General features: G+C 32.9%; 1 protein-coding gene across 1 annotated transcript in view; it reads left to right on the forward strand.

Moving 5' to 3' along the window:
- CLTRN (collectrin, amino acid transport regulator) overlaps positions 1-18,895 on the forward strand; it is a 72,612-nt gene that overhangs the window by 12,162 nt on the left and 41,555 nt on the right. Inside the window, exon 3 of the mRNA XM_051984465.1 lies at positions 9,526-9,611. Within this exon, the coding sequence (XP_051840425.1) occupies positions 9,526-9,611 (86 nt within the window). The remainder of the gene's footprint in view (positions 1-9,525; positions 9,612-18,895) is intronic.

Here is an 18,895-nt window from a genome sequence, read left to right on the forward strand (position 1 = left end):
TCAATAATCTCCTGCAATTATAGTTGATCATTTTATTGATTTAGGGTTCTGAAACTTTTCTGAATTGTACATTTATTACAGTATTGATGTGTGATACAAATTTCTTTCCATAAACTTCTATAAGGATCTGCACACTGAGAGTTTTCTTGAAAGTTTGGAATGGAATTGGCAGGCTTTTGTAAATGCTATTCTATAGCAGAGTTTATCTTTATAAAGACACAATTGATTGAAAGGTATAGCGAATCCAAGTTCCCTCTGTGCTTATTGTATGTTGACTATTAAAAGAACAACATATTTGATTCAGTAGAGTAAAATGCCTCCTAAAATGTCTCCAATAGTTTTTTCAAGACAGAATTATGCAAAATTGCTTGAAAAATGTAAAAATAATGATAACTTTGTTCAATTACTCTCTGATTATTACAGTAAGTATTCACAAAGTAGAGAGACACATATATTCTTGCAAAACATGGTGTCACTGTCCCTAAGGATACCCAGAACAGAGTACAAATGGAAGATGGATTATTTATAGACAGTGGATGAAGTCCTCTGGATTCTTCTATTTACATATGATCTGCTACTAATTGCATCAAGTCTCAAAACACTTCAGTCTCCTAAATAAGAATAATAATCACTAAAAAATATTTCCGTCTAACTCTATAAAGCAAAGGCCAAATGTATAAAGAGCACCTATCACACAGACTTATGCTATACTATTGAATGGACAAACTGTAGGAATAATCTGTCAGAATTTTTATTTTGGAAAGACTGCACATGGAAATGAGCTGACTATTTTGGGAAGCCTTTCTGGACATCTAACTTGTGACTATTTTAATTTATTTCATATTACCTGGTTTGTGGCAGTTATGGACAGGGTGTGCTAGCAAATGTTTAACAATCAACTCTCCCCCCCAAAAAGAAAGGACATACACTTATGTTTAATTTCAATCATCCTTCTCTTTATCACTTTCTTAAATCTAGAAAATCAACAAAGCGATAAATTAAGCCTTGATTAATAGTGGATGTCATTTTTCTTTTTTTTTTTTTTTTTTAAGATTTTAGATACTTTTATTTTGTTCATTTTGTTGAGAGTAAATAGCATTTTTATTAAATAAGTTTCAATTTGGAAGAACGTTGACAGTACATAAAAAATCAAACATAAATAAACTTAATTGCAATTAAGTTTATAATTAAGCTTTAAAAATTTTTAAACAAAAATTTGCAATGTTTGGCTCAAATCTAAATAAATATATTCTTAAATATGACATTATATAGTTCTTTCTGCATTTTGAATTAAAACAAGAACAAAGTGAAAATGTTCACTCACAAAGATGTGGTAGAAAAATTCAGGAGCTCTTTGCCGAAACAATGGACTTTTTTTTTTTTTTTTTTTTTTGTATTTAGCAAAAAAAAAAAAAAAAAAAAAAAAGCATAAGCCTATTATTTAAAAAATTATTATTATAGCTTTTTATTGACAAAACATATACATGGGTAATTTTTCAACATTGACCCTTGCAAGCACTTCTTTTCCAACTTTTTCCTTCTTTCTCTCCACCCTCTTCCCTAGATGGCAGGCAGTTCCATACATGTTAAACATGTTAAAGTATATCTTAAATACAATATATGTATATATATTTATACAGTTGTCTTGTTGCACAAGAAAAATTGAATTTAGAAAGAAGGTAAAAATAATCTGGGAAGAAAAATAAAAATGCAAGCAAACAACAACAAAAAGAGTGCAAATGCTATACACTCATTTCCTGTAAATGTTCTTTAGTTTGGTTTTCTGGAGGTCTTAGATCAGGCTTCGTTTCAGTTCGGTAAATACCACAAGAACAGTCAGGTGTTAAAGTCCAAATCCTTTATTATCTCTTTCAAAGTCTTGTCTCCTTTCCAGGGGTCTGGTTACCTTTCTTAACAGCCTTCTGGAGTCTTGGTTTCAGTGGAGAAAATAAAGGAGGAGAGCCTGCCACCAGGATGGTGTGAGATGGGATGAATGAATATTCAAGGGCTTGAGCTCCTGCCTCCAGTTTGCTTGTCTTCTCGAGCTCTCTGAATCTAGCTGAGGCTCCCAGCTTATATGCTCCACATACATTGGTATAAACCAATCATTATATCACTAGGAAACCATTATTTGTTGTAAGATTAAATCAATCATACTGAATTTAGAGAACTATTAAGCACCATGCTAAACTAGATAACCATTGTCTCATCAATTCCACTGAGTTACTACCTTGTAAGAATCCTTGTTTAAATTCAGAATTCTAGCCCATAACAATTTCCCAGTGTTCTTATGCTGGGTGTAGCTGGTTCTGTTCATCACTGATCTATTGGAAATGATTTGGGTCCTTTCATTGCCGAAGATAGCCACTTCCATCAGAATTGATCCTCATATAGTATTGTTGTTGAAATGTATACTGATCTCCTGGTTCTGCTCATTTCACTTAGCATCAGTTCATGTAAGTCTCTCCAAGTCTCTCTGATTTCAATGGATATTATTTTCCAAGATATAAATGATTTGAGAATGGCTGAATAAATTGTGGTATATGAATATTATGGAATATTATTGTTCTATAAGAAATGACCAGCAGAATGATCTCAGAAAGGCTTACATGAACTGATGCTGAGTAAAAAGAGCAGGACCAGGAGATCATTATATACTTCAACAATAATACTATATGATGATCAATTCTGATGGACGTGGCCATCTCCAGCAATGAGATGAACCAAATCAGTTCCAATAGAGCAGTAATAAATTGAACCAGCTACACCCAGCAAAAGAACTTTGGGAGATGATTATGAATCACTACATAGAATTCCCAATCCCTCTATTTTTGTCCACCTTCATTTTTGATTTCCTTCACAGGCTAATTGTACACTATTTCAAAGTCCAATTCTTTTTGTACAGCAAAATAACTGTTAGGACATGTATACATATATTGGATTTAACTTATACTTTAACATATTTAACATGGATTGGTCAACCTGCTATCTGGGGGAAGGGGTGGGGGGAAGGAGAGGAAAAGTTGGAACAAAAGGTTTTGCAATTGTCAATACTGAAAAATTACCCAGGCATATATCTTGTAAATAAAAAGCTATAATAAAAGAAAAGATATAAATGATTCCTTTGAAAATTTAGCAATTAGCTTTCCCAAGATGGTTTAAACTGGCTCATATATACACCTGACCATGACTGAGACTCTGATATACATAAGTATATATTTTAGGTTTTTTCATTTTTAAGTACCATTCTTCCTCTATGCATATATATAAACTATTTAATACAATGCTAAAAAAAGAATGTATATACACATACATATATATATATATACACACAGAGAGAATTACATATGTATGCTATATATATATATATATATATATATATATATACTATATTATATGCTATATAATGTGCATATATATACTATATAATATGCTATATAACACATATGCATGTGGATACACATACATGGCAGCATGGTATAGTGCATATTGATAGTATGATGCTCTATGACTGAAATATTATATTCTCCAAAAAATTAAAGTTGAATACAACCAAAAAAACAATAAAGTACAAAGTAAAAATAAATGAGCTGGAAAGTATTATTAACCAAAAATTGCATAAGAGAATTGATGTATCATACATCACCATAAAGATATGTGACTAGAAATGAAAGTATAGAGATTATGGAACAACTAATGGACAGCCCACAGTCACCCTCCTATATAGAGCTTGTTTTGTGTATATTTCTTTGCATGATGTCCCCACCCTTCACTAGATTGAGGACAGGAGCTGTCTTTTTCCTCTTTTTGTATTTCTAGTACTTAAATACAGTAGATGGCACATAGTAGAATGCTTAATAAAAGTTTATTGATGGATGCCAGGAGATCTAAAAGAAGGATGCAAATATGTTGGGGAGGGGTCATGATTTGTGGAAGATTTGTGATATGGATAAGACAAGAATAAAAATAAATATGTATGAATGGTTGCAGACAACACCAACAGAAAGAATAGCCATGCTGAAGAGAACACAGATCTATCTACATAGAAATCAGGAATGATAAACAGGAGGAATTCAAAGAAACATAAAAATGTATATAAAACAGTATATAAAAAGCAGTATGAAGGTATTAGAGTCAAAAGAATGATCTACCAAGCAACTTCACAAGGTAAATAAAGTCATCAGAAAAATCCAACAATGACAACAAAAGATACTATTTCTGCTTCAAGGAGTTTACCATCTAATTAGGAAGAAATCACAAAACTACATGAAATTTTTAAAAGTGGTATCCAAATTCCCAAATGCTCGGTGATATTTCATAAGAGATTGATGGAAAGGAGCATAAAAAGTACTAAGATATATTAAATAAAAGTACTAATAGACATATTAAAATTACATTATTTTTAAAAATTGTTTCAATAAAGCAAAAACATTGTCTTAAGAACTCTTCTGCAATAAATGATTTTGCATTCATAAATCTAAATTTTATTAAAATTCATTAAAAAACATAACAGAGAAAAGTTCATTCAAAGACAATCTGAAGTAAAGCTGTAATGGTATGAAATCAAATTGTGAAACCTTTCAAAGACCAGATTAAAGAGTTCAACTTTGTTTTGTAGACACTAAGGAGAATCTTTCATAGTGTTGAGAAGGAAAGTGACTTGGTAAAAGTAGTGATATAGGACAATTAACATTTTCATTAAAAAGAGGAATACCTGTGATAATGAAATCATGAATCTTTTGAAGAACTAAAATATAAATAAATGAATCATAACAATAGAATCTTCATTAAATTCATGATAATTAAAGCTACTGGATTGTATCTTTGCAAAATGGTGAAGTGGAAAAGTACCCCAGATGGGACCAGGAGAAACATAATCTTGAAACTCTGTAGTTAGAAGTTTGTTACTAGCTCTTCATGTCCTAGTGTAGGTGGTATTTTTACACCCCCAGATGTGCTGCCCTAAAAAACCTAAGACCTTTGCAACTTTATAAACATAAAAAAATACTGTCTTATTGCCGTCTGGGAATGGTACTCTTAGTGTGATAATCTTTGCCTTTTGTCTAGAATAGAAATTCCTTTTATTATGACAAATGTATCAAAAAACATTTTGATATCTCTCTCTTCTTTCTATAAATATATGGCCCTGAGACCACTCATTACTCCCCTATTCTAGTGGGGTTCAGTCGCTAGCTAGCAGTAACCGCTCTTAAATTTTCATTATTTTGGCTGTCCTGTATTTTCTCTCACATGGGCACTTCAATGGTATTGTTTTTAAAAACTTTAAAGGATTTAGAACAATTTGTGTTGGATTTTTGTGTGTGACTAGCTTACCTGCAAAATTATGTCAAAGAATCTTTGAACATTAGTCTGACAGTATTTTGACAAACTATATGTGTCAAATATTATGTAAAACCAAACAATATTCTGTCCTATTCCTTCTTTATCACTCTTCCAAGTGTTCAAGACACAGGAGTTGCAAATTTTCAGTATGGTACAGAGATATCTTTATTTCCCTGAAGAAGCAGTTTATTGATTTTTTTAAAGTTTATCTTAAATTTTTATTTCTTCAAAGATTATATACTAGAGTGTCACTTTTTGGTGCTCCTTGCTTTGAATCTTCATGAACTTTGGAAATAAGGAATTCCTAAAAGTCATAATGTTGTTTTGATATGGTAGAAGATTCCTATCCTAATCCAAATTTTTTCCCTTGGAAGAGTTCTAAACACCTAGACAACATTGCATTCATACTGGTTCATTGTCAGAGAGGATCTTTTAAAATGACAAGTTTTATCTTTTACTCTAGAAATGGATAGTCTTTTTTTCCCTCCAAATTTGACCCTATTAAAAAAATTCAGTCAAGGACCACATAGCAAAAAAAGTAATTTTTCATTTAATTTCTAAATACAAAGAAATATGAAATATTTCAACCCATTTTTAAAATTATGAAATTGCCAAATTAATAAATCCAACAGATTTTTTTAAGTTTTGTTTATATACAATTAAATTTTAAAAGAGAGAAAATAAAAAAGGAAAAGCCAAAATTAATAGGAAATCAATCAATCAATATTTATTAAGAATTACATGACAGACACTATGTTGAGCACTGGGAATATTAAAAAAAAAAAAAAAAAAAAGCAAGAGACAGTCTTCGCCCTTAAAGAGCTTACAATTTAATGAGTGAGGCAAAATGCAAACAAATATATAAAAAATAAGGTACATACAAGATAGATAAGAAGTAATTAACATAGAGAAGCCTTCTTGTAGATGGTGGGATTTTAACTGAGACCTAAAGGAAATCGGGGGGATCAGAAGTCAGAACAGAAGATGGAGAACATTTAGGCATAAGGAACAGCCAGAAAATGATCATAAACAAGTGATAGAGCATCTTGTTTATGGAACAGTCAGGAAAGCATAACTGAATCAAAAAGTAAGTGTCCAGGAGTAAGAAGACTGAAAGGTAGAAGGGGGATGGATTATGAAGGGTTTTGTTTGAATGCCAAGCAGAGCGTTTTGTGTTTGCTCCTGGAGACAATAGAGAGTCCCTGGAATTTATTGAGTAGGGTGGTGGGAAGAAAGAAAAGAATAGACAAATCTAAAGAGAGATGATAGAGACTCTCTCACTCTGTGTTGCTGTCTCTCTCTCTCTCTCTCTCTCTCTTTCTCTCTCACACACACACACACACACACACACACACACACACACACATACACACACACGATACACAGTGATCAAAGAAAAATAGAAAAGATGGTAACAAAAATCAGAAATTCAGAGAAAAACATGTACTCAAAACCAGATGGCTATATAGTAAGAGACAAAGAGACAGAGACAGAAACAGAGAGAAGCAGAGACAGACAGACCAACAGAGAGTTTGACTTTGAAAGAGTAAGATCTATGTTCAAATTTAGCCTCTAAATGCAAAATGTATGACCACAGATAAGTAACTTTTTTTGTTTCAGTTTTCTCAGCTTTTAAGTGAGAATAATAAAAATATCTAATTTAAATGTTTCTTGTGAAAATCCAGTGGATTAATATATATATATATATATATATATATATATAAAGCATTTTGTAGACCTGACTTGCAAATCACTAAATAAATTTCAACTATTGTTATTAGTTTTTCTTTCTTTTTTATTTTATTTTATTTTTTTAATTTTTAAATAACTTTTTATTGACAGAACCCATGCCAGAGTAATTTTTTACAACATTATCCCTTGCACTCACTTCTGTTCTGATTTTTCCCCTCTCTCCCTCCACTCCCTCCCTCAGATGGCAAGCAGTCCTTTACATGTTAAATAGGTTACAGTATAGCCTAGATACAATATATGTGTGCAGGACCAAACAGTTCTCTTGCACAGGGAGAATTGGATTCAGGAGGTATAAATAACCCGGGAAGAAAAAACAAAAATGCAAGCAGTTTATATTCATTTCCCAGTATTCTTTCTTTGGGGGTAACTGCTTCTGTCCATCTTTGATCACTTGAAACTGAATTAGATCTCTTTATCGAAGAGATCCACTTCCATCAGAATACATCCTCATACAGTATTGTTGTTGAGGTATATAATGATCTCCCAGTTCTGCTCATTTTACTTAGCATCAGTTCATGTAAGTCTCGCTAGTCCTCTCTGTATTCATTCTGCTGGTCATTTCTTACAGAACAATAATATTCCTGTTATTAGTTTTTCAATCTAGAAGCCTTAAAATCTTGGAGTAATATGAGAATATAACTCTAGAATTTGCCTTTCATTGTCACTACCACCCATATAGTCTAGACTCTTATCTTTTCAATCCTATTTTACTGTTATGACTTTCTACCTGGTCTCCCTGTCTTCTCTCTTTACCACTTTACCACTGCCAGATTAATCTTCCTAAAATCTTGCTTTTATCACCTCATTTTTCTGCATAAATAATTTAATGGCTATTGCCCTACAGAGAAAGTACAAACTCATTATCTTGTCTTTCATGGATCTTCATAATCTAGTTTCATGCTACTAATCCAATTTGATGTGCCATTCTTACTCTATATACACATTTTGCTTTAGTCATCAAGTCTTTTAAATATCATCCCACTTATTTGTCTTGCTTCCATGCTTGCTCCTGCATACTACACTCAATATGGAAAACCATCCTTGTTCACAACCATATTGTGAAATAACTGAGAAAATTATAATAAACTAACATTAATTAATTATGTAGCAGGACAGCTAGAGTGCAAGACCTAAAGTCAGGAGGCCTCATCTTTATGAGTTCAAATCTGGCCTCAGACATTTAATAGCTGTGTGACTTTGGCTTCCCTCAGTTTCCTCATTCATAAAATGAGTTTAAGAATGGCACATCACTGTAGTATCTTTGCAAAGAAAACCCTAAATGGGAGCACAAAGAATTGAACACTATTGAAATGACTGAAAAAAAAATATGTAACATTTCCTCTGGAGTATAATTTATCTTCTTACTCTGTAGAACTAAAATCTCTCTGAGGGCTGTGATCCTCAGGTTTAAGAGTGTAACTGTACAAAATCACCTTTCTAAAACTGTAGTTCATCAGCCCCAGATGGTTTGCTTTGCACTAAAATTAGCCAATATGTCTCAACAAGGGCATTTATTAAGATGGTGTAGTAAGAACAATCGCGTAAAATATTCTTCCTCCCCCCAAATTTGTGGTATGTGTTCCCACAAATGTACACACTGTTGTAGAGTGAATTCAGACTTAGATTATAATAGTAGTGAAGCACACATGGAGGGGAAAAAATGTAAAACAAGGCATGTTCCATAGTGTCTTTAAGGCATAAGGCAGTGACTAGAATGCTGGACTGGAGTCAGGAAGACCTGAGTTCAAATCTGGCCTCAGATACTTCACACTTCCTAGCTGTGTGACCTTGGACAAGTCACTTAATCCCAATTGCCTCAGCCAAAAAAAAAAAAAAAATTAAAATTGGATTGGACTTTCTCAGGGATGGGAATGATAAATGTGTTGGGATAGTAAAATTGGCAGGAATGAGCTTCCTATTTCTAGAGGTTTTCAGATGTTATATATAGGATTTATAATTTGAATGGCAATCTCTAAGGTTCTTTCAAGCACTAAGATAACCTCTATAATTGTATAAAGGAATCATCAGATGATGACAACATTTCATATTTGTGGGGAAGGGCCAGATTTTATTCTATTTTGATGTTCAATAGAAACATTACTAATTTTTTGCTGCTTTGCATTTTACTATTTCATTCACTTGGCACTATTTTTAAAAAGAACTATAATAGTGGTTTCACCACTTTCAACCATTTATTTGCCTACTTCTACTGAATGTCACACAGATGAAAGTGAAAACAAATATAGAGTCAAATTACAAGGCAAATATAAAGTCAAAACAGGTTCTTAATAATAGTATTCTGCTCTTTAGGAATATTTTTGCATCTAAAAGAATGGTTTCACTGCAAAATAATTGGATTCCTATTCATTCTGTTCTGCCATTTCTCTTTTTCTTAAATTGACATTTTTTTCTGTTTTATTTGTTTTACAGTATGTCTGGGATGAAAATGAAGAATACTTATTCAAGGCAATGATGGCATTTTCTTTACGAACATTTTCCAACAGAGAAACAATAGAGTAAGCAAATAGTTGAAATTTCAAAAATGTTTATTGGCAGTTTTATTACAGATAGTGCCATATTTCACAGCTCACTACTTTAAAAATTGTTTAGTGCTATGCCAATAAAATTATGGAAGGATAATAAACAAACAAACAAATAAATAAAGCTTGGTAAAATAACAAAATTTATTTGGAAAAACAAAATAACTGGAATGTTAATAGAAATGATTTTTTAAAAAGTTAGGATGAAGGAGGGGATAGCATTTCCAGACCTTATGCTTTAGTATAAAGCCACAGTCATCAAAACCATCTGTATTTGTTAAAACAAAAACAAAAACAAAACAGAGGTATAGATCAGTGGAACAGACTAGATAAGAGAGATTGAAAAACACTAGAACTCAAGTTAGTTACCTAGGGAAAATTTCCCTGATAAAAATTACTGGGAAAACTGGAAAGCAATCTGGCAGAAATTAGGCTTAGACAAACAATATATATCGCATTCTATAAAACATTTCAAATGGATATGTGAACTTAATATTTTTAAAAATATATTTATTGTTTACTTTTCAACATTCTATTCTTTTTTTTAAATTTTCAGTTCCATATGCCCAAAGTGTTTTAAAACTGTGCATACCCTTTGATCTAGCAGTGTCTCTACTGGGTATGTATCCCACAGAAGTCATAAAAAAGGGGAAAAGACCCACATGTGCAAAAATGTTTATAGCAGCCCTTTTTATAGTGACAAGGAATTGGAAACTGATGTGGATACCCATCGGTTGGGGAATGGCTGAATAAATTATGACATATGAAGGTAAAGCAATATTATTGTTCTATAAGAAATAATGAATAGGCTGATTTCAGAAAAGCCTGGAAAAACTTACATGAACTAATACTAAGTGAAGTGAGTAGAACCAAGTGAACATTGTACACAGAAACAACAAGATTTTGTGATGATCAACTGTGATGGATTTGGTTCCTTTCAACAATGAGATGATTCAAGGTAATTCTAATAGGTTATGATGGTAAGAGCTATCCACATCTAGAGAGAGAACTTTGGAGATTGAATATGGATCAAAGCATAGTATTTTTACCTTTGTTGCTATTGTTGTTCGTTTGTTTGCTTGTGTTTTTTTTTCTCATGGTTTTTTTGTGTTTTTTTTTCCTTTTTGATCTGATTTTTCTGGGCATGATGAATATGGAAATATGTTTAGAAGAATAGCATTTGTTTAACCTATATTTGATTGCTTGCTCTTTAGGGGAGAGAGAAAGAGGAGAGGAAGAGAAAGAAATCTGAAACACAAGGTTTTGCAAAGGTGAATGCTGAAAACTATCTTTGCATGTATTTGGAAAAATTAAAAGCTATTATTAAAAAAATGAATTTGTAGTTCCAGACTCTCTCCCTTTCTCCTCCCATGATCACTAAGAATATGATATTAACTATGCATGTTAAATCATGCAAAATTTGTTTCCATATTAGGCATATCACTCAAAAAATAAAAACAAAAAACTTTCAAAAAATTAAGCAAGAAAATTATATTTCAATTTCTTTCAGAGTTCTTTAGTTCTTAGTTAGTTTAATTCTTAGTTTTTCATCATGAGTTCTCTGAAATTGTCTTGGATTACTATGTTGATCAGAGTAGCCAATGCTTTCACAGTTGATTATCATTATAACATTTCTGCCCAATTTTTTCCCATTTCTCCTCACTTCATTTGGTTTCAGTTCATATAGCCTTTGTCATGTTTTTGATTTTGCTGAAGCTATCCCTCTTGTCTTTTCTTATAACACAATAGTACTCCATCATAATCATGTGTTATAACTTGTTCAGTCATTCCCCAATTGATAAACATCCCTCAATCGCCAATTCTTTACTATCACAAAAAGAGATACTATATTTTTGTACACATATAAATCCTTTTCCTTTTCTTTAATCTCTTTGAGGTACAAACCTAATAATGGAATTGCTAGATATAAAGCTATAGTGTTTTACAGCTTTTGGGGCACAATGGCATACTGTTTTCTAGAAGGGTTGGACACCATAAATGTACTGATTTTTTTCCTCATCCCTCTTCAGCATTTGTCAATTCAGATAAGCATGAGGCGGTACTACAGAATTTTAAAATTTGCCTTTCTCTAATCAATAGTAATTTAGAGTATCTTTTCATGTAACTATAGATAGCTTTAATTTCTTCTGAAAACTGCTTGTTCATATCTTTGACCACTTATCAATTGGGGAATGGTTCTTGTTTTTATAAATTTTAATCAATTCTCTGTATTTGAAAAATGCAGCCTTTATCAGAGAAACTGTAAAATGTTTTGATATCACTTCATTGCCTATATTATCTTTTAATAAAATGTAGATTCCCAGTTATCTTTCTAAGGTCTAATTTTGCTTTGAGATCATGATTACCACCTCTGCCCTCTTTATTTTAGCTAAAGCATAATAGAAAAGCTCTAGCCTTTCATTTCAACTCTATGTGTGTATTTCTGTTCCAAGTATATCTCTTGTACACTACATATTGTTAAACTCTGGTTTCCAATCCATTCTGTTATCCACTTCCATTCTATGAGTTAGCTTACTCTATTCATTTTCTCAGTTATGATCACTAACTGTGCATTTCCCTCCATCCTATCTATTTTTCTCTGTTTATTCTTCTCTCTCTCTCTCTCTCTCTCTCTCTCTCTCTCTCTTTTCTTTTTTATCCTGTCCCTCCTCATAAATGTTTTTCTTCTGACTATTACCTCTCCCCTGTCTTCTCTCTCTATATATATATATTCTTCTTTCTTTGAACTAATTCCAGTGAGAATGAGGTTCAAGTATTGTCTGCCACTTCCATTTTCTATCTCACTATAAAAGATCTTCCTTGTGTGCCTCTTTTATGTTCTATCTCTCCTTTTCCCCTTCTTACAGTGTATAATTCTTTTTCACTTTCTTTTCTTGAAGATCATTCTAACATAACTAACTCATACTCATGCCCTTTATCTAGGCAGACTTTTTCTAATTGTGTTTATAATGGGAATTACATGTATCATCTTTCCTTACAGGTAAACAATTTAACTCCATTGAGTCCCTTATGATTATCTTTCTTTCATGATTCCCTTTGTATGCTTCTTTTGAGTTCTTCTGTTTAAATGTCAAATTTTCTATTTTCTTCAAGAATGCTTGGAAGTTCTCTATTTCAATTAACTATCCATTTTTTTAAACCTGAAGAATTATGATCCTTTTTGCTGAATAGATCATTCTTATTTATGATCCTCATTTTTTGCCTCCTGAATATCATACTCTAAGCCCTCTACTTTCTTAATATGGAAGCCACTAAACCTTGAGTAATCCTGACTGTAGTTTCCCAATATTTTATTTTTTTTTCTTTATTGACTACTTGCAATATTTTCTACTTGATCTGGGAATCTAAAATTTGATTATAATATTCCTGATAGTTTTTATCTTGAGATCTTTTTCAGGGAGTGATCAGTAGATTCTTTCAATTTTGATTTTACTCTTTGTATATAAGTTATTGGGACAGTTTTCTTCTATAATTTCTTGAAATGTGATTTATATGCTTTTTTATCATGGCTTTCAGTAGTCCAGTAATTCTTAAATTATCTCTCCTCAATCTATTCTAATTTTTAAGTATTTTTTTTTTCAGTGAGCTTTTGTTCCTCTTTTTCCATTTGGCCAATTTTGCTTTTAAAGAAGTTTTTTTAAGTGAGCCTTTCCATTTAGTCTATTGGGCTTTTAACAGAGTTTTTCAATATGTTTTTTGGTGCTTTTTAAATCAAGCCATTAATTCTCTTTTCATAATTTTCATGTGTTAATCTCATTTTCCCCCCTGAATTTTCTTCTACCATTCTTGTATCTTTCTTTAAGCTTTCTAGGAATTCTTGCAGCCTGGGATCCAATTAGTACTTTTCTTTAAGTATTTGTTTGTAGCTATTTTCACATTGCTGTCTTCTTATAAGTCTATGTCTTGATCTTCCATGTCACTGAATAGCTTTTTGTGGTTCAGCTTTTTTTGTCGTTATTTGCTTGTTCTCTCTCTCTCTCTCTCTCTCTCTCTCTCTCTCTCTCTCGTTCTCTCTCTCTCTCTCTCTTTCTCTCTCTCTTCTTTTCTCTCTCTCTTCTTCTCTCTCTCTCTCTCTCTCTCTCTCTCTCTCTCTCTCTCTCTCTCTCTCTCTCTCTCTCTTTCTCTCACCTATTCTTGAGTTTTAACTTCATGTTAAAGTTGGGTCGTGCTTACTTGGAGTGGGTAGGGAGGCAGTATGAAAAGCTTCCAGCTTTTTCATTCTGCTATTTTCAGAGCTAGTTCTGGGGGGTCTGCAAGTGTTTAGTTCTTTTAAGGTGGTGTGATCCAGAGAGGTGTGATCATTGCTTACCTGCTCTAAACTCTTGTCTTACCCAGAAAAAGCTTCTCCTCCCCTGAAGTCACAAGTACTAGTGTTCCTTTTGACTCTAGAATTAATCAAGGCTCTTGCTCCCTTGTGAAAAAACGTAAGTGCTCCACTGTGACCCAGAATTGTTTATGGACAATACTGTTGTTAATCAGCTCCAGCTGGACCTAGGACCAACAGAGGGTCCCTATGATCTCTTTCTGATCAGTTGTCCAGTGCTCTGTCTCTATGCTGAGAGCTCCTGAATCTGCTGCTACTGCTGTCACACTCCAACCCACTTCTTTTACTCCTGCAGTGCTCCCAGTCTGTGCTCAGTTTTAATTTTTTATTATTACAGTATTAATGGTCTTTCCTAAGCACCTTCTAACTTATCTTAAGCTGGGAAAAATGTCTTCCTCTGACCTTCGGTTATCTCTATCTCTCCAAAATTTGGTTTGAGGCATTATTTTGAAGGAGGAATGTTTGGAGAGCTCATTTGTGAAGATTTATAAGATAAATAAAGTGGTTTACAATGTGAAAAACTCGCAGGAAAAACATTTATCACATGTGAAATAGCTCAGTCTAAATCAAATATGACTAAGCAAGGCAGAATTATATATGATTAAACAAGATGGAGGAGGGAGACAGAAACAAGGATGGGGCCTAGGTAGTAAGAGAAGGGCTAGGGAGGAGCTTGAGGGAGAACAAACTGGCTTGCACATCTGTGTGACCATGACCTGGTACATGGTTAATTCTAAACATGTGGTAATCAAGACTGTCTCAGCCCTAACTGTGGAATAATGACAATGGAAACAGGATGAGTGAATTAAAGTTCTCACTGATTAAAGTTCTGTTCCATATCAATCTGGTTCTGTCTGTAGTCTACCAGCTCATTCACTAATAGTTTACTCTTAAAAACTAGCTGTGTTTAGAATTAACCAATTAACTGACATTTTCAAATAATTGATTATTTTTTCTCAAGTGTCTTATCTGAAGAAAATAGGCCATATTATCATCAGTATGTTAGTGGCCTTCTTATGCCATAAAGTTATATTATTCCCTCCACTAAAAGTGAGTATGTTTATGTGTATAAAGAAAAACGGATATTTTCTTCTTCCTTCTTATATTTTCTTCATTATTTGCTTCATCATCTTCATCAAAGCAAAACAATTATTTTTCTTTTTTTAATTAAAGCTTTTTATTTTTGAAACACATGTTTACATAAATTTCAACATTCACCTTTGCAAAATCGTGTGTTCCAAATTTTTTTCTTCCTCCCTTCCCCCCCACAATTCACATGATGGCAAATAATTCAATATATGCCAAACACATGCAATTCTTCTATGTATATTTCCACAATTATAATGCTGCACAAGAAAAATCAGATCAAAAAAGAAAAAAATGAGAAAGAAAACAAAATGCAAGCAAACAACAAGAAAAAAAGTGAAAAAAATCTTCACTCGGTCCCCACAGTCCTTTCTCTGGGTACAGATAGCTCTTTCCATCAAAAGACTATTGGAACTAGCCTGAATCACCTTGCTGTTGAAAAGAGCCATGTACATCAGAATTGCTCATCATATAATCTTATTGTTTCTGTGTACAATGTCCTTGTGGATCTATTCACTTCACTTAGCATCAGTTCATGTAAGTCTCTCCAGGTCTTTCTGAAATCATCCTGCTGATTGTTTCTTATAGAACAATAATATTCCATAACATTCATGTACCATTGTAATGTTCTCAGTTGTTTTTCTGGAGATCTTGGGAACAGCTTTCATTTCAGTAGAATAATTACCACAAGAATAGCCAGGTGTTAAAGTCCAAATCCTTTATTATCTCCTTCACAATCTAGTTTCCTTGCCTGGGGCCCGGGCTAGCTTTCTTAAAGGACTTCTGGAATCTTGGTTTCAGGAGAGAAGTGCAGGAGGCCAGGCCAGCCACCAGGAGGCTAATGAAGATGAAATGAATGAATCTCTCTCTTCTTGGCTCCGAGAGCTTGAACTCCCACTTCCAGTCTGCTTGTCTTCTCTGGCTCTGAGTCCCAGTTTATATGCTCTACACTGAGTATAAACCAATCATTATATCATCAGGAAACCATTATTTGTTGTAAGATTAAATCAGTCATACTGAATTTAGAGAACTATTAATCACCATGTTAAACTAGATAATCATTGTCTCATCAATTCCACTGACTTAACACCTTGTAAGAATCCTTGTTTCAGAGTTCTGGCCTATAACATATCTAAACTTATTCAGCTATTCTCCAACTGATGAGCATCACTCAAAAACAATTACTTTTCAATTATCAGCAGTCTGTATGATTACCCTGAACAAAAAATTTATCAGACTATTTTGATTATACTGAAGACCACGTTGAGATTCTGTCTTTACATAGCTTTATTTTTAAATATTACATTTGCACAGAGAAACAGGATTTTATAGCATCTTCTAATCTTAAAGTTAAATCAAATGTGCTTACCCAAACTTTCTGAGATACAGGATTATTTGAGTCTAGATAACTGTCACAAGAGCAATGCCTTCTAGGATCCCTGCTATTATATAGATTAAGCTAATTTTTTCCAAGATTCCAAGAGCCAGGTATTCTGAGATAGCTTTTTAATATTTAATTGGTCCCGAGGTTGAGGCTGAAATCATTGACATAGTTTCCTATGGACTAAGTAAAAAGCCAGTCAATGCATGAGGAATTAAGGAGCGCCTCCTACCAGCTTCTGACAAATGCAACAGCATGATCCATACAGATTCAGGGAAGCTGTACCCAGCTGAATCAATGCTGTATCCATGCTGAATATCCTTTCCATGCTATGGTTAAGTAAAATTTTTTGCTTAACTGTGAGATGGTCCTCAATTGTCTCACTTCATTTCAGATCTACATATGACCAGTCTGAGTGTGGATTATTCAAAAATATAGTAGTTCTTCTGATCAAATCTTACTAGTATTCTTGTTATAAATCTTTCTCTAATACTGTGGTTTCTAAGAATATGACTTGAAAAAAATCTCTTTAGTTTTTTGAGAACTCATTTATTCAATAAATCTCAATCTAATTAACCATAACCTTACTACTTTTTCATTTTTTAATCAACTAGTGTTTTCAGTAGAACTGATAGGGAATAATTTTGAGTAGCATTTTATGGCCCTAATGGAAACCTTTTGACAGGCAGTCTGTGATAATATAATATGGTGCTTAAAGCGGGGCTATTTAATTAGGTTGCTTGCCACACTCAAAGAAATGATCCTATTTCACTGAACAAATTTTTTAAATGTCATAGTGCAAAGATTGTAAAGCTTCCTAGATTTAAAGAATAAATTTCATTTAGTTAGTTGTGGAGATAAAAAAAAAGAAATTTCATTGTACTGATGTAAAGATATTGCTATTTTATAACATAATTATACCAAATTAAATTCTTTGAAAAACAGGAAATTTAATAGATAATACATCATCATAATTAACATGACTAAATCTTTAAGGACTCACTATTTGTCTGGGACTCTGAGACATGTGCATAATATAAAAAAAACTTCTAAGAAGGACTGATGGTTTTTGTCTTCTGTTCATATGCTAAATCTCATGTTTTAATGTCTTTCTGCATCAACTGAACTTTCTTATATAGAAGACTTGTGAAAAATCATAGCTATTCAGCTTTTTTAAAAGGAAAATTGGTGATTGTTCATTGTCTCAGAGATAAAATACAAGTTCCTTTGACATTTAAATCCCTTTATATTCTGACTAGTCAATGTTCTGAGTTGTTACTCTTTGCACTATAAGTTCCAGTCAAATTTGCCTAGTTGCTAGTCCCTATAAAGAATATTCCATTTTTGGTTTCTATGCCTTTTTAAAAGTTATTCCCCACACCCACAATATACCTCTTTCTTACCTCTTAGAGTCTCTAGTTTGTACAGCCTCCTCAGAAGCCCTATTTTGATTCCTTCCATTGCTAGTCTTTCTGTCTTTTAATTATCTTAATTTACTACATATTTTGTATTTACTTATCTGTGTACATGTTGTCCATCACATCTCTTCCTCAAATAGAGTATATATTTCTTGAAGGTAGATACCTTTGTTTTTGTTTTGGTAACTCAGTACTAAGCCTGACAAGTATCTTATAAGCATTTAATAATGCTAAAATGGTCTATTATATACCCATATGTGTGTATGCACTCGTGAAAAGTAAAATATATTTGTAAAGTTTTGTTTCTACAGTTGAAAAACTCCAAATAAATTTTGACCAATTAGAATACTGAGTCATATTTAAATAGATGCCATGATTAGAAAAGACCGTCTTAAGTAAACAGGAATCTTTGTGAGGGATAGTAGGAGGATAAGGTTCTGTTTCCACAGATGCTATAACTTGACTACAAGAATAAGGAATTGGCAAGAAAATGCTAAGAAAAATAATATCAAAAAGGAAAAAAATAAGAAAAGAAAAAGCAAAGCAAAGAACAAAAAAGGTGAAAATACTATACCCTGTGGTCTAAACTGTCTTGGCCAGCAGTAATTCAAAAACCACAAGACGTGACAGACATTAAAACCTCCCTTCCCTCCATTCAAATTTTGGTCACAATGTTCTTGTGACCGCACGTGCTTAATTAGCCTCATTAATAGGAATTCTTCAGGAGGAGTTAGGCTTCATTAACATAAGATGAGCTGCATGGTCTATTGGGGGAAGGGGCATATTAAGGAACTTTTGTAGTGAAAGTATAATGAAATATTAGACATCTGAAGGATCTCCTCCAATGGAAACTCTAAGAAGGAGGAGGAGGAGGAAAATTTGTACAGCATATAATTGCTGGCTCTGGTATCAAATTGTGTGTGAGCTCATCTGAAGTTTCAGACCTGTTTCCTACAGGAATGTATCAAAAGTTTACATTGCTTTACTTATCCTGAATCTGTCCATTCACTGTGCCTTTGAGGGAATCAAA

Source organism: Antechinus flavipes, chromosome 3 (genome assembly GCF_016432865.1).
Source record: "Antechinus flavipes isolate AdamAnt ecotype Samford, QLD, Australia chromosome 3, AdamAnt_v2, whole genome shotgun sequence".
Taxonomy (NCBI): domain Eukaryota; kingdom Metazoa; phylum Chordata; class Mammalia; order Dasyuromorphia; family Dasyuridae; genus Antechinus; species Antechinus flavipes.